This window comes from Mauremys reevesii, linkage group 18, assembly GCF_016161935.1.
Source record: "Mauremys reevesii isolate NIE-2019 linkage group 18, ASM1616193v1, whole genome shotgun sequence".
Lineage (NCBI taxonomy): Eukaryota > Metazoa > Chordata > Testudines > Geoemydidae > Mauremys > Mauremys reevesii.
The window spans coordinates 3,705,877-3,721,544 of NC_052640.1; the positions used below are offsets into that span (position 1 = coordinate 3,705,877).

General features: G+C 53.2%; 1 protein-coding gene across 3 annotated transcripts in view; it reads right to left on the minus strand.

Moving 5' to 3' along the window:
• MVK (mevalonate kinase) overlaps window positions 1-15,668 on the minus strand; it is a 56,058-nt gene that overhangs the window by 11,734 nt on the left and 28,656 nt on the right. For 2 of the 3 annotated variants that reach the window (XR_005589533.1, XR_005589534.1), the window contains exon 10: window positions 5,537-5,611. Coding sequence is in view for 1 of the 3 variants with exons in the window: in XM_039504964.1 (XP_039360898.1) it covers window positions 349-387; window positions 5,537-5,611 (114 nt within the window). In the remaining 2 variants the exon portion in view is untranslated. Of the gene's footprint in view, window positions 1-306; window positions 388-5,536; window positions 5,612-15,668 lie in introns of those variants that run through there. The other variant, XM_039504964.1, reaches the window with a different exon arrangement.

Consider the following 15,668-nt stretch of genomic DNA (forward strand, 5'->3'; position numbering starts at 1 on the left):
GGATTTGAGAGGGAGTAACAGTGGGGTCTCAAGGTGCCCATTCCAGGGATCAGGTACTAGAAACAGATCCACAATAGAGTCCTGCTGGCACACTGCAGCCCGTCCGTCGGTGTCTTTGCTTCTGTCAGTAGCACAGTTCGCTCCCTGCCTGACCTCGGCATTTGAAGCAGGGTGTCAGCAGCAGGGGATCAGGTGCAGAGTCAGTGATGCACTAGCACATTAGCGCATTTACCTAGCAAGCCACTGATCATGTGTCATCCGTGTAAAAATAAATCCAAGAGAGCATGTGACCTGCACTGCCGGGGGCCCGGCTCCCCTCGGCGTGCATGGGGAAGGAAGGGGGCTCTCTCAGATGACAAATCTCTTCAGCCCCGCACATTGTTTCGCCTGTACAAGGAGATGAAAAGTAACCATGTTGTGCTCTGAGTCGGAGGGGTGTTCCTCCCTCCACAGCCCTTCTGGCCCAATAAAGCCTTTCTGAAGCGAGATGTCACTTCAGTATTTTATGGGGCTGCATATTTGAAACTTCCCTTGCCCATGTAAATGTATTTTTTTCTATAATAACCTGGTTACCAGAATAGCTCATCAAAGGCACATTCCAGGAAACTCCAGTGTCCCAGGGATGTTCCCCTACCAGCCTCCTGGGACATTCACTGTTCAGGCTCCACCTACACTTGCTGGATTGTAAACATGGTCCAACAGGGATAACAATCTCCACCTGCCAACCACACCACTCTCCTCCCTGGAGACTCCATATGGGGGCAGCCTGGCAGACTCAGAGGGGAAAGCAAGGACCAGCTGTGCCCGCTGGGAGCCCGATCAGGACATGGCAGTGCTGGGCAGTGCCCCAGACCGGCTCCCCACACTGCAGAAGGAGCCAAGGCGCATAATTCCCTCTTTCCCCTCCTCTCCCCATGCAGGACCTGCCTCCCTGGCCAGGGGGAGGAAGGCCTGGGGTTGCAGCTGTTCCCCCGTGGCCAGCACGAGGCACTGACTGACGGCCTGAGGGGAGCCGAGCAATGCAGCACCAGAGCTCCCTGACGCTTTCCTTGGCGTGGGGAAAACAAACTGGCTCAGGAAAAGCCAAGCTGTTGATTTTGGGAGGACACGCTCGGCGGCGGCAGCAGAGTGCCCGCGCTGGCTGCCATTTTGTCTTGGGAGACGTGTGTCAGGCCAGGACCCAGGCGCGGCGTTATCGGAGCACAGCGTGCCCTCTGGTCACACACGAGACGCCCCTCCCGGGCAGAGTTCTCCCGTGTGCCCAGTCCCAGCACAACGGCAGTGTCCTCCGGCCCCTCGGGCTGCGACTGCCCACAGATCGCTGGCCAGGGCCTGCCCTGGGAGAACGGGAAGGCAAGGCCCACTCCACGGAGACAGAGACTCTCACACCACATTTGACTCGATAATTACCTCACGCTCCTGTCTGAAGGCTACAACACCCAGCCCCAGCTCCCTCCCCCGGTGTCACGCCAGCCAGTAGCAGCTGCCATATTTGGAGTCCTTATGAACATCTACTTCCCGCCTCCTGCCAAGCCCAGCCCCACCAGAACAGCGAGGAGTCCCGGTCGATAGGTGATTAATAACCGGCCTACGTGGGCGATCCAGCTAATGATCCCAGAAAGAGTGTGTTAGACAAACACATCATTAACAGACCAGTTTGCTCCCTCCCAAAACACATCATTAACCTTGCAACACGAGCTCCAGTCGAGCACTGTTGCAACAGCGTAACCACCTTCCCCGAGGAGCACCCCAGACTGCCTACTGGGGGAGTCCTTCTTGGCTGATACCCGCCAGCGGACCGCAACGGGTCCAGCAGCAAACAGACGGGCAAATCCATTGGCTGAGAAGCAGAAGACACCAGAACTCCCCCAGTGACACAGACAGAGCAATGCTTTTCCAGCCGAGCATCTCACCGGCTGACTTGTTCCCGCCCACGCTCTGCCAGTCTAGCTGCCCAGTCGGGGTGGGGCTGGCCCCAGCTCACAGGTGGGCAATGGATGCTCAGAGGGGAAGAGGCTTCCCAAGAGAGTGGCAGAGTCTGCAATAGAAGCCAGGCCTCCCTATGCTCCAGCCGAACTGCCAGTTGTTGGGCTAGGGGCAGGGATCACTGGCTGACGGTCGAGGGCCTGTGTTATGCAGGGCAAAACTCCCATTGACTTCAATGAGGCCAGGATTTCACCCTGAGATTATGAATCCTGGCTTGCAGTCTCCTGCTCTCCTCACTAGCTAGCACTGCCTCCACCTGCGAGGCTGGTACCTGTCGGACTGAGGCTGACCTTTTGGTCAGGGTATTCTTCTTCTGAGAGCCTCTCTAGTTCCGGGGACCTGGGAGCTGTCAGACACAGGGGTATGTGCCTACCCTGCCCTCAGCAGCGGCGCTTTCTATGCTCTAAGAGCTTGTGGTTTTGCAAGCAACAGATTTTAGAGGTGCCCGGATGCCAGGGTGAGGTCCTGAGGCTGTGATGTGCACATGGCCCGGTTACTTCGAGAGGCAGGTTGGGGGCAGTTCACCAGGGACAGGGTTCCTGCTGCAGAAAGCTCAGACGTGGGATCAGGTGGCAGCAGGAGCAGCCTAAGGGGGACTGAGCGTGGGCTGCAGGGTGGCAGCAGGGGTTGTAAGGAGCTCAGGGCCCAGGCTCAGAAGGAGCCCAGCGGCAGCAGAGGCAGCTAAGCCTGAGACCCCAGAAACCTGGCACCTAACTGATTAATGAGCAGCCAGGAAATGAGAAGCGAAGCCCTTTCTTCCCCTTAATTGCAGTAATAGAAGCCAGAGAGAAAGGTCGTGGACCTGACTCCAGTGCCTGGCCAAGCTAATTAGCTCCAAACCTGGCCAGAGTCCGCAAAGCTGCTGCTAATTCTGCAGGACGCTGCAAGCGGAGGACTCAAAACTTCCTCAGATCACCTGTCTGCCTCCAACTCTCCCCTCCTCACCTTGCTGTCCCCACAGCCCTCCTCTCCAGTATCAGTCACCTCTGCCGCCCTCCTTCCCGAGAGCAACTTCCACTCCACTCCGACTCTGCTCCCCTTGGCCTCTGTTGTCAGGGAGGGAGGGAGAAGCCCAATGGATCACTTTGTTCCCTCCCAAAACCTAGTTGGTCAACTGGAATCACCTCCCAGCTGTCCCACCACCAGCTCTTCCCAGCACCTCCCTCTGAAGGGTTGAACAATTCCCCTAGCCTGCGAGAGAGCTCTGAGTAACACCCTACCAGCCACTGACTGGGGACACAGACCCGGTTCCCTTCTCCCCTCTGTGCTGGGTGGGAGCCAACTCCGATTCTAGAAACTCACAGTCGGCTGGCCTGGGCAAAGCCTGTGCCACCCCCAAGGGGCAAGGGGCCGGCGGCTGCCGGGAAGCAGTGTGTCCAGGGAGCAGAGTCGGTGCACACCCATGGCCTCAGCCTGACGTGCATGGTGTTCCTTCGGCGTGTGCCCATACTGCCACCCGGGGACACACCAGTGCCTCGGCCTTCAGACGGGGAAATAAAGACGAGTCACCACAGCCATGGCTGCTCCTGACACTGCCATTCCAAACCAACCTCTCACACCCTGCCCAACACCCACAGACCTGTCACACTCCACCCAACACACCCTGCCCAACACCCAGAGACCTGTCACACTCCACCCAACACCCACAGACCAACCCACGCCCCCAACACACCCTGCCCAGCACCCACAGACCAACCCACACCCACTAACACACCCCATGCAGGACCTACAGACCAACCCACACCCCACTCAGCACCCACAGATGAACCTACACCCCCCAACACACCCTGCCCAGCACCCAGAGACCTGGCACACTCCATCCAACACCCATAGACCAACCCATGCCCCGCCCAGCACCCACAGACCTGTCACACTCCACCCAACACACCCTGCCCAGCACCCACAGACCTGTCACACTCCACCCAACACACCCTGCCCAGCACCCACAGACCTGTCACACTCCACCCAACACCCACAGACCAACCCACATCCCCAACACACCCTGCCCAGCACCCACACCCCACTCAGCACCCACAGATGAACCTACACCCCCCCAACACACCCCGCCCAGCACCCAGAGACCTGGCCCATCCCGCCCAGCACCCATAGATCTGGCACACTCCATCCAACACCCATAGACCAACCCATGCCCTGCCCAATACCCAGAGACCTGACACACCCTGCCCAGCACCTACAGACCAACCCACACACCAATCCACACCCCACCCAGCACCCACAGACCTGACACACCCAGAGACCCGACACATCCTGCCCAGCACCCACAGACCCAGGACACCCCACACAGCACACACAGCCCAATGCACCCTGCCCAGCACCCCCATGGACATGCACATCAAATACACAGACATGACAAACACAGGCACGTCCCTCAGACAATACCCAAGTGCACACACTGCTGCCCCTCCGTCCCCAGATGGTGTGATTTTCAGAAGTGCACAGGGGTTGTGGTGCTCAGCCCCTCTGAAAATCCAGCCAACAGCGCACCCCCACGTAAATGCACACCCAGCAGCCCACACCCTAATGCATACGTGGTCACACACAATGCAAAGACGCAGGAAATTGGCCAGCTGCTGCTGGGGGAATCCTCCATGGCTGTGGTGAGCCACAACATGGAGGGGCAGCTGCAGAACCACCCCGTTCCCAGCAGAACAAAAAGGGGGGTTTAGAATTTCACTTTCAGCTTCGAGAATCTGAGCAAGCAAAATCCACGCACGCCCAGGGACAAGCGGCCTGGTACCACCCAGTGTAGGCAGGGTGAGGACAAAGCCTGATGCCAGCCCCTCCTCTGATGCCCTCCTCCGCCCCGCGCTGCATGAATCATCCTTCCACGGCGGCAGCTTCAACAAGCCCTGTGTTTATCTCACAACGATAGTGACACTTGCAAGGTCAGCACTGAAATGAGAAAGTTCCCTTCCCTGGAACAAAAGGGAAAGAATTGATCTGCTCCTTCCACTTTAATTGCGTCTTCCAGGCTGTCTCACCCCATGCAACAGAATTGGCTTGGCAGGAGAATCCACGTTAAACCACTGGCAGGCTGGCCCTGGGAACAGGCCCTTGAAGTCATCTATTTAAACCCAGCCCAGACAGGGGCTGACTGACAGTTGTCACTAGGTGCTTGGTGGCTGCCTTGTTGATGGGTCTCAGCCTGGTTTTTAGTGGACAGGCGTGTCCATATTTTCAGACCCACCAATGTGACTGGTGTCCAGTGCTCTAGAGCTGATTGGGTGGCGGAGATTACGCCTGCCCTCGCAGGTCAGGCCTGGGGCATATTGGCAGGGCAGGTGGAAGAGAAGACTTTGATCTCAAGGACCATTACCAAAAGCAAGAGAAAAAAACCCTGAATTCCATCACGGTTTATCTGAACTCCCAGGCCTCCTGCGGGGGCTGTCCGCTGCAGGCAGATTTGTTCTAACTCATCATGATAATAATAAGTACGTGAAATGATGGAGCAAAGCCCCAGAGCTCAAACCCAGGCACCATGTTATTTTCTGCGCCGGATCTTAAATATATGGAGCAACGGAGAAAATACCTTGTGCAAAGATTTGAGGTTTTTATCTGCCTTCCTCTTCCTCAGAATCATATACACTGCAACATCTAAATGCACCTATCAGAGAAAACAAACAGTTGGTTATTTCAGTGAAGAAAACCTTTCAAAGTCGAAATATCAGCCGGCTATTACTATGCAGCATAGCGGGCATCCAGGCCTCGTGGACCACTAATGTGGTTTATGTACTGGAGCTGTCAGATCAGTTTAGGAGAAGATGCATGTAGAAGCCAAAGACCGTGGCTTTTACTCTGACCTCTCCTGACCTTTCCCACTCCTTGACCTTTCCCGTGTCTCTCTCTGAAATGCCATGGAGCTGCGTGTGCTGTCGGATTAAATGTCACGAAAGGTGCAGCGCGCAGCTCCAGCGGCTCATCCCCGCCTGGCTCACTAGATGCTCTCGGGGGAGGTTTCGGCAGCTCTCTGTGCCCCTTCCCACCGGGCCAGTCGCACCGAGGGGTCGAGGGAATGAACAGCCCTATCGTTATGGCCTGTTCCATGCAGCCTCGCCAAATGCTCTGAAAGCCCCATGCTACAGAGGGGTAGCGACTCACCCATGCTCACCCAGACCAGTCACAGAGGTGGGAATTACTATTTCTGTTTGTATTAGCACAGCCTGGGTCCCGTCACGGACCAGGACCCCGTTGTGCTACGTCCTGACCCCAAAGAGCATCCACTGTCGGTGTGAGACAAGAGAGAGCGTGGCCACCAACGGAGATCGGCTCCAGGAGCACTGGGAAAGGTGAGAATGGGAGCCAGCCCTCCCTCCACATCCTGGTACCTTAGCCACAAGCCTGTCCTTCCCGCTGCACAAGGAAGACATGTGGGGACAGAGGAGGAGCGAGGGAAAAGGAGCAAGGAGAGGGAGAATAGATAGATGGAGGCAGAGCAGGAGTGAGGATAGGAGGCTGGTTTGGAGGGATGGGGGAGCAATTAGAAAAATTCCCAGGACTCCTGGGTTCTCAGGGAGTGCCCCCATGTGTAAGAGAGTGGGGTATAATGACACTGAGTGCCTGAGTGTGCTCTCACGCCCTGCCCAGCACCCACAGACCCAACACGCCCTGTCAGCGTTGTGGGATGGCAGAGGAGTTGTGGGATGTCAGGAACAGGGCTCAGAGACCCTGGGGAGAGCAGTGCTGGGGGAACGCAAAGGGCCATAGCTCTCTGAGCACTGGAGAGCCCGCAAGGATTAGCTGTGCAGAGGCAGGAGGCAACTTGAGGGAGCAGCTCCCTCCCTGAGCCCTGAAATCGCAGGCGCTGACGAAACATCACTCCCAGGCTCCCAGGGAGCCAGCTGTTCCGTCTGGCTCTCAGGGCCCAGGCTCCAGGGGAGGCGGGAACAGCAGCCCTCGGCTCTCGTCACCTCACCGCTGTGCAAGAGCCAGACGCGGGGGGTCTAGGGGGCATTATCTTTGCTCGGCTGACTGTAAACGTTTCGGCGGAATTGACTGTGTATTCAGGCATTTTCAAACACGAGTAATCTTCATCTGGGAGACGGAAAGTGAAATATGTTATTGCCGGCCGCAGTAAATTACCCGTGCCAGCCCTCGCGTATAAAACATTACAGTTGCTGGCCAGTGCACTTACTTACCCTTGCTGTCTACCTCCCTCAATAAATTACAAAACAAATGGCTGCTGGTCACCCTGAGGCAGTGCTGAGGCCAGGCAGAATTGCGCTGCCGGCAGCAGCAGCAGCTCAGAGTTAGCGCAGGAACCTGCGGGTTTATTTACTGCAGGGCGGCACTCAGCCTGCCGGACGGCTCCGGAGGAGAGGTCTGCGTAAGGACTTGGGAGCGCCATTCCACGGCCATGGGGATCTGGGGCGTCTCACCTCTAGGTCACTGGCTCAAACCCCAGGCAGGGAGGGAGGAAGGACTAACCCTGCAGCTCCAGGCTGGCCTGGGGGGCTCCCCATTTACTGCGATCCAAGAGGAAAGCTGCAAGTGAGACGATATCTGCAAACTCCCCGAGCTCTGGGAGCTGGGTGGGTGGCCTTTCTGTAAGGCTATCGCTGCTGGCAAGATGCTGCCTTATTAACTAACCCATTACTCATTATGAAAATAGGCTCATGGCATTTACATACCCAATCACACCACTGATCCATACAGCCTCATATCCAGCCACACCTGTGCCATACGAGATCAGACTACTGGGTCATATGGCCCACTCTCACCCCTCCTCCCATACCTTATCAGATCATAGGTCCATCTAGTCTGATATCCTGCCGCTTGCCATACAAGCTCAGACCACTGCTCCATACAGTCTGGCTGTCTCATTAGCTCAGACGACTGATTCATCAAGTACAGAGTCGTCTGGTAGTGGAAAATACCCAATGTTTTAGAGACAGGTAGAAACAGCCCCACAATGCACCTAGCCAACTGCGCAGTCCTATACCGAGTCAGCCGAATCTTCCAAAATGTCTTAAATTGGAGAAAACAGTCCCAGGAAAAATGTCCTTTGAAACCTCGCTTCCCCGGCACAGGATACAAATGGTCCCACTAACATTTCCAATTTGCTTTTTGTGCATGTTTGCTTAATATCTAAACTGATCCTTTTCGTTCACTGGGTCCAGAAAAGCTAATGAGCTGTTATAATGGATGGGGCTCATTCAAGTGAAAACTGCGACAGGAAGCCAGGAGAACAAACAGCTACGTCTAATTTTTTTCGGGGAAGGCCTTTAGAAAAAAATAAATAAATACATTCCTGCAACTTTAACAATCATTGTGTTGGATTTGGGAGATGTTATTCCTAGTGACAGACAAGGGCAATTATCTGCTATCCGCCAGCAGTTTTAGCCTAATTTCATTACTGCTGTGCAATTCTTCCTGAGCCGCTAGTCTATCAATGTCTCACAGAAAGGATTAGCCGGCACTTTCTTCATCTTCAAATGAATTTTAGCTGTCATGCCCTTGATGAATAGAACAGGGAGGACTACTAACCTAGGTGAGGAAGCATGTCTGCCTGGGAATCTAGGCAAAAGCAAATAAAACACCAAAGCAGCTGGGGGGAATGGGAAGCCCCTGCTTCATAAGTGCCCAGAACGGAGCTCCTATCCGCAGCTGCCCACGCTGAACAGAACACGCCGAGAGATACTAACGTATCTATTCCCCCTGGTGTGCATGTCTCATACATCTCTCTCCATCAGTCTATATGCACGGGTGTGCATGTATATCCATCTAAAATCCACATGCATATATACAATCTATATTGTATGCACACACGTCAGCCTTGCGAAACTGTCAGGAGAAGTCACCAGCCCATGCACACGAGCTTACCCACCCATACCCCCACGACCATGAAAAATGAAGATGTCATTGTACTCGTCTGTCAACAGACCCTACCCAGCCAGGTGGGCAAACAGCATTCTACAGGGCCTTTCTGTGCATGTGCATTGGAGACCTTACTTGATGCTCGAAGGAGGAGATTTTTTCGGAGACAGAAATGGCTCCTAACACCCACTGATTTATGTCACAAATTACATACATATTAGGTTTCATTTTCTTATTTCTAATTTTGTCCCTGGAGACGGGGAGGAAAAGGGAGACAGGAGCAATCTGAGCATTAGCCTAGGAGTTCTAATCCCAGCTCTGACACTGACTTGCTGTGTGAGCTGTGGGCAATTCACTTAATGTCTTTGTGCTGTTTCCCCTATTGTAAAGCAGGGATAATATTATTTACCTACCGCATGTGGGTGTGTTGAGGCTTTAGTTCATGCTGGCCTGAGGCGTGGATGAACAGTACATAGTCTATTCTTCAGAGACCAAATTTAGGAATTGAGCTACAATCTCTCTAAGCTGGTGTATCAGCAGTAGGCCCATGCATGGCTTCTCCACTGGATTAAAACGACAGCATTAATAATATGATGAAACAATGAGCAAACAATCTCTCTCCTCTCCAGGAGATGTTTATCTGTCAATCTAGACCACTTCGGAATACATTAAAGCAATTGAAACTTCAGAAGCTGAAACCAAAAGACGTTGCCTGGATAGCTGTCTGGGTGACATCATGGCAGGAGGGCCTGACATGCCACTTCCAGATTGAAGAAGCATCTCAAGGGGTGACCCGCTGCAGCCACACTGGCCCTGGCTCACACCAGGGAACCTATTAGACAACGTACCAAATAACATGATGTTCAAGATGATTTTCCCTCAGTGCAGGGAGGCAGGATTGTGTCACAGACAAGTTGTCCGGTCACAATTAACGCAGTCTGGGCACAGGATCCAGACCCGGGCGAAAGTGCTGCTGTACAAATGGACTTTTGGACTCTAGAAGGCAGCCAGAATGGGGAAGGCGCCAAGCTCTGTATCCAGGGACGGGGAACTTAAAGCCAGTGAGTGTAACATCTGGAGGCCGTAGTCGGCCTGCCTGTTCTGTGCCACGGCTTTGGCAGGTGCCTTGGCTCTGTGAGGCTCTGCCTTGACCTGTGCTGAGCTGTGGAGGGAAAATCTGAACCTCCCACTCTGCAGCTGGACTAAAACTATTTTAAACCTTAATAATGCCAGACGACTAGAAACTGCCACTAAGCAAATAGGCACAAGGTGATCAATACAAGCACGGGACTATATGAACAAGGCGGGCAGAGGGGGTGATTTGCAGCAGCCTCTGTGACATTCAGAGGGTTTTTCCTTTTCTCTAAGTAGCTGCCAGGAGGTTATACTATGTTTAGAGAACCAAGGTATCTAAATTGGATGGGCCTTCAGGCAGGATTAGGGCAAATGGTCACCGTCACTGTGATCCACAAGCAATAACCCTCTTCCTACAAAGACAGCGATGCTTATTTACCGTCTGCACATCCCCCTGAGCTCTAGCTATGGAGGAGTCGGGGATTCTGTCCCCCACCCTGTGGCACCCCCCACCAGCATTTCTGATGGCCCAGAATCAAATCTGCGAGATCTTCCTTCTAAAACCCATGCCTGGCCCTTCCCCGATCTCCATTCCAGGTGTGCCCGGGCCCAGGGGAATGCAGGATGGGGGTATTTACACAGTGCAGCAGCAGCAGCAGCAAGTCAATACAAAGCACTTTGCTAATTTATCTTTCCTGAATAATTGTGGGAAATCATTTATTTCATCAGCACCGAGCAAATGACCGGCTGACCCATCCCCTCCCCCAGTTCTGGGAAGCCCTGTGCTCTGGAAGCAAGAACTGGTTTGGTTTCTATGCCTGTGTGTTGAGAAGTGGAGCCCAGAGTGGGGGGAAGAAATGCTATTTTCCCTCTGTATGAGTGTATGTTACGCCCATCTTAAATGTACATCAACGACCCAAAACACGGATCTTACGCCCCATTCATTGGTTAGGCTCTGCACACGGCTCATTTAGCAAATTAAAACAAGTCAGGTCAGGGTGTGGCCAACACACCTTTGCCTGTGCAGACTGAGGCAGTGCAGCCACACCTATGCTGACCCAGGGGCTGCTTAACACCCAGTTGTCTTGGGCTTGATCCAGCGGGGCACTAAGCAAGGGTGCCCGGCCCTTGGCAGGAGTGGGCTCCTTGGGAGAGCGACTGGTGCCCATCAACCATTCCCAGTGCCTCCCCAAACGCTTTCGGAGCTGGTAGTGCCAGGCCCATTTGTCATGGCAAGCGAGGGCATGGGAGGAATAGCACAGATTGGTCACAGTGAAACAAGAGTCACAGATTTGTGGCAGCAACAGATCATGAGCGCAGGTTTGAGTGTTTTGTTGAGTTGGCATATGGTGATATGCCACTCAGCCACTGCGCCCACAAAGTGTGCAAATCCAGACCCCTTATGGGCCTTGTCTCTTCTTTGTAACATTTACTTGCCAGGCTGAACTAGCATGGACTGTGACCAGCCCTCCCCGCTGACCCCAGCAATTTCTGGAGAATTTAATCTTCCATTAAAAAAAAAAAATACAAAACTCTAAATTTCTAGCCCTTCTGGCTGTGAAGAAATCCTTCTAAACAGGACACTAACCTGCCAGAGGTGCAGCTAAAGAAACAATCTTCAGAAGAGATGCAACCAACCCTCATTCACTACAATGGTATGTTGACTCTGAAGCTTAATTACAACAAAAATATGTGTTGTTAATTATATTACTACTAATCATTTTAAAAGCTAGCCTGGAGTGACAGGTGATGATCACACAGAGAGCTGCCGTTTCTGCCCCAACCCAGCTCACCAGGATCCAAGCTGCACTGTAAGCATTCAAAAATGTTCTCACGACTGGCCGAATCCCTGTACAGCTCCACGGGTGGGAGCAATAGTGGGAGTGCTCCGGGTGTTTTCACCACTGGCTGCAGTGGTGTTAGACCAACGGGGAGAGAGTTTCCCACAATTCCCAACCCAAAGGCAGACTATGAATTTACCAGTCTCTTCCATCTCTAAGGTATCCCTCTCGCCCAGTCTCCTAGTCACAACAGGCTCCTTCCCTGCAGCACGTTGTAGTGCTTTGTTCAGCTTTAATTGGCTAATGCCACAAAGCTCCCAATGCCTCACTGCCTGGCCAGAGAGGTGAACTCAATTCCCATCATTTTGGGGGATCAATGTTACAACCTTCATATGTTGGGGGGGCTTTGGAATTGTTTTCTTAAATCTTAATTCCCAGTCATCGGGTGCTCCTTGTAGAATATTTTAGCAGCTCTAATGCAATTTCTTAGCCTCTCTGAAATAGCATTTTAATATAACCTAGCTTCACTGTATACCTGCTCTTAATAAACCTCTGCGACTTTAATGAACTAAATAGCAAATTACTTTTTTATTCAAGAATGAAATTTCATCATATTCATAATTCATATTTTATTTCAGACATCTGCTGCTGATTACATTACATTTAACTAAAATTAGATGATGCTCAGAATGTAATTAAGCCCCTGCCAAATTCTCTGGCCCACCAATACCAGTCTTGCTCAGCGGGGGCCGTTTGCAGCCTAATATGTAATTAGGAGCTATTTTCTAGCTGTTTTTAAAGTCTGAAAATTAGCTGCCTTTATTAATCACACAGACAAATATAAAGCAGAGCCAACGCTTGCTGAAATTTCTAAAAAGGATTTTTTTTTAATTATACACCACATAGTGCTGAGACTCATTTTGAATGTTGATTTGTTGTGCACTGACATTTTGACAACTAGTTCTCAATTTGTCTGTCGTAGTTAGGCAACAACAAAGCCGACAGTAATACTTAACTTTCAAAACCTTCAGTGCGCCAGGAGGGGAAAGGGAGAAAAAAAAAATCTGCTTCATACAAATGTTTAGTTCCTGTGGAGCTGGCAAGGCCATGTCCTGCTGCTCCCTCTCCAGGAGGGGACAGGCTGGGCCGGGGAAAGGCAGGTCTGCCTCAGCCCAGCAGGGCACACGGATCTTCTTCCCTTTGGCTTATCCTCTGGGGATGAAGAACATTCGGGAAATTTCAGGTGCCCTGCAAGGAAGCCAGTCGACCAGGCCCGAAGAAAACACCATCTCTCCCATGCACCAGCTTCCTAGCTGGAGAGTTCCTGTGCAGAGCCCGACTGAGCTCAGCTGGGCCAGCTTTCACTGACAGCTTTCCAGGCAACCCAGAGAGCCCCACGTGGAGAAGGGGCAGTGGGTGGCTTTTCAGCCGCACGGCAACTCGGGCTGAGTGGGTGCAGGCTCAGTCCGTGCTGGGAAACCCAGCGCTCACCCAGGCACAGAGCACCGCTCTCACGGCCCTCCCCCGTCCCACTCAAGACAGTGGAAGGGAGAGTTTGTTTGGGTGGCGGGGGAGACACCTAGCACAGCGCCGGAGGGAAGAGATCAACTTCAAGCAGCTGCCCTCATCAGACTCCAACGGACCAAGCCCAGAGCCTGGCAGAGCTGGGTTCAGCTCAGGTGTTAAGGGCCAAGCCAGGACGTTTGGATCAAGGGGCCAGTTTTGGACCCACTGTGGCTGGAGAGGTAAATTGATTCTGCTAATGCACAATGGCCACGGCCACAGAGGGAGCTGATGCCTGAGGGGGAAGGGGAAAAGGAGGTGCTGGCACAAGGAAATACAACCACCCCATAGGAACGGATTCCTACCACTGCAGAGCACGGGGCAGGTGGAGTGAGCGCAAGGCAGCGCCAGGGGCTGCAGCTGAGTCTGGCTCAGAGCAGACACCGTCCAGGGAAGCTGCAGGGGAGAGAAAGGGGAATTCAGGCTTTAGTTCAGCCTGCGCAGACTGGTGAAGTCAGTGGCCTATTTCGGTTTAATTAGTGGTGATTGCTCCGGGAACGCTCCTCTCCTCTCCTAGCAGCTGACATTGCCACGGGGCAATGCCACATTATCCTTCAGTGCCACTGGCGCCCCACGTCCCTCCGCAGGACACCGCGCTGCGTCGCTGGCCGGGACGGGCACTCCCCCGTCCTCCAGGGAGAGAGAGCCTCCTGGAAGAGAGGACAAGGGGGAGGCTCTGTGCTGGATGGGACAGGCCCCAGCATGCTCCAGTCCTGAGCAGGGCAAAGGGGAGGAAGCTGCCTGCTTTTCACTGTGCAGGGGTCAGGGTGTCCTAGCTGTCCTCAACTGATAGCCGCCCACTGACCCGTGGGGAAACACGCCGGGCTCTCTCCTCGCTGTTTCTAGTAGACAGGTGTCCACAGCCCCAAAAGACACCAGCACTAGTTAGCTCTTACCCTTTTATTACTCGCTATTTGTATCACACTAGCACCTGGAGGCCCCAGAAGCCAGGCATTGCTTAGCCACAGACTAGCTCCATCGTTACCTGCCCAGGGCAGGGACTCGACGCTGACAAGCAAAGGGAACGTTACCCCTGTGGCACAGGTGGGGAACCAAGGCCCATGGTCACACAGTGGGGCTGTGATAGGAGTCAGAAACTGAATGCAAAGCGCCCGAGTCTCAGTCTGCACCCCAGCGACAAGACCCTTCCTCCCTCCCGGGGCAGCTTTGTACTCACGGCGGGGGTGGGAAGACGCATACACCAGGCCTGCCATGCTGGCGCCTGTCAGCACCGCGCAGATCAAACAAAAGGGCCCCATCTCCCAGAGTGTTTTTCTTTTTAAACACACACAAGAAAAATGAATCCAAACTCTGGCAAGGTGAATCCCTCCCAGAGACACGACAAACCACGGCAAGTCACCAGCTACTCTACAGCCCGCACTGCACATTACGCAGAGAAGACCCTGGTCCTGCGTGGATGGAAAGGTTGAGAACGGAGAAACATCTGGGGGCAGCGGGGTGTGGGGGAGCATTGCCAGTAAAATCTGGGTTACACCCATCTGTAACAGGCATCTCCCCATCTCTCGATGCCATACAGCCCCAAGCAGCCCAGCTGGTCAGAGGAAGGGGGCTTTGAGTGAGCGTCCACAGCCCCCCTCCATGCTGCAGCCCAGCTCCGCCTGGGAGGCGGTGAAAGAGGCACGGTCACATTGAGGCTACTCCTAGCTGGCGTGAGGAGCAGAGGGAGCAGGCTGCGGAAATGAACCCCCAACCCCCTGGCAGCCCCAGGCTTTGGCTGATCTCACATTTTCTGCAGGCAAACTCACAGAGCCAAGTGCTAGAGAAGAAAGCAGGTGATCAGGTTCATTCAGGCTCTGCTCTGCTGCCCAGTGGAGGATTGTTCCTATGACTCCCAGGGCAGGGACTTTTATCTGATATGCAGGCGTGGTTGGATCAGATTTATGTTGGTAAATGTCGATTTCACCACAGACAGCCAAAAAATATCCCCAGACGACAAAGTGCGAAAAAAGCTGCTTGAGAACAAACCAGCGTTTGAGTTAAGGCTATTTACTTTGTCGACATCACGTGTCAAAGCAGACAATTTGTGTTTTAATGGTTATAAGGCTTTAACTTTTTGAATCTCAGCATCTACTGTCATTAGACAATTACTGTCGACCTCCCCATTCATTTCCCACCATTGCAAAATTTTAAATAAACTTTAAAAACCTGCTTAAAAATAAACATCAATATTAATCGATCAAAATTCTGCCAAGCCTACCTATGTGTCTGCATAGGCCTCTGCAAAGACCGGAGTGATGTATCTGCTAATGCTTTGTCCCGTATCCCCCCGGAGAGCAGAGCCGATGCACAGTCCTGCCCCAGCCCTACATGACTGAACAGAAATTAGAGCTAGAGAAGTATAGTATTTACTATGGAGGTGGAGCCTACAGAGAATCCTAGAAACGCTGGGCTGACTTCTACAGGTCTTCC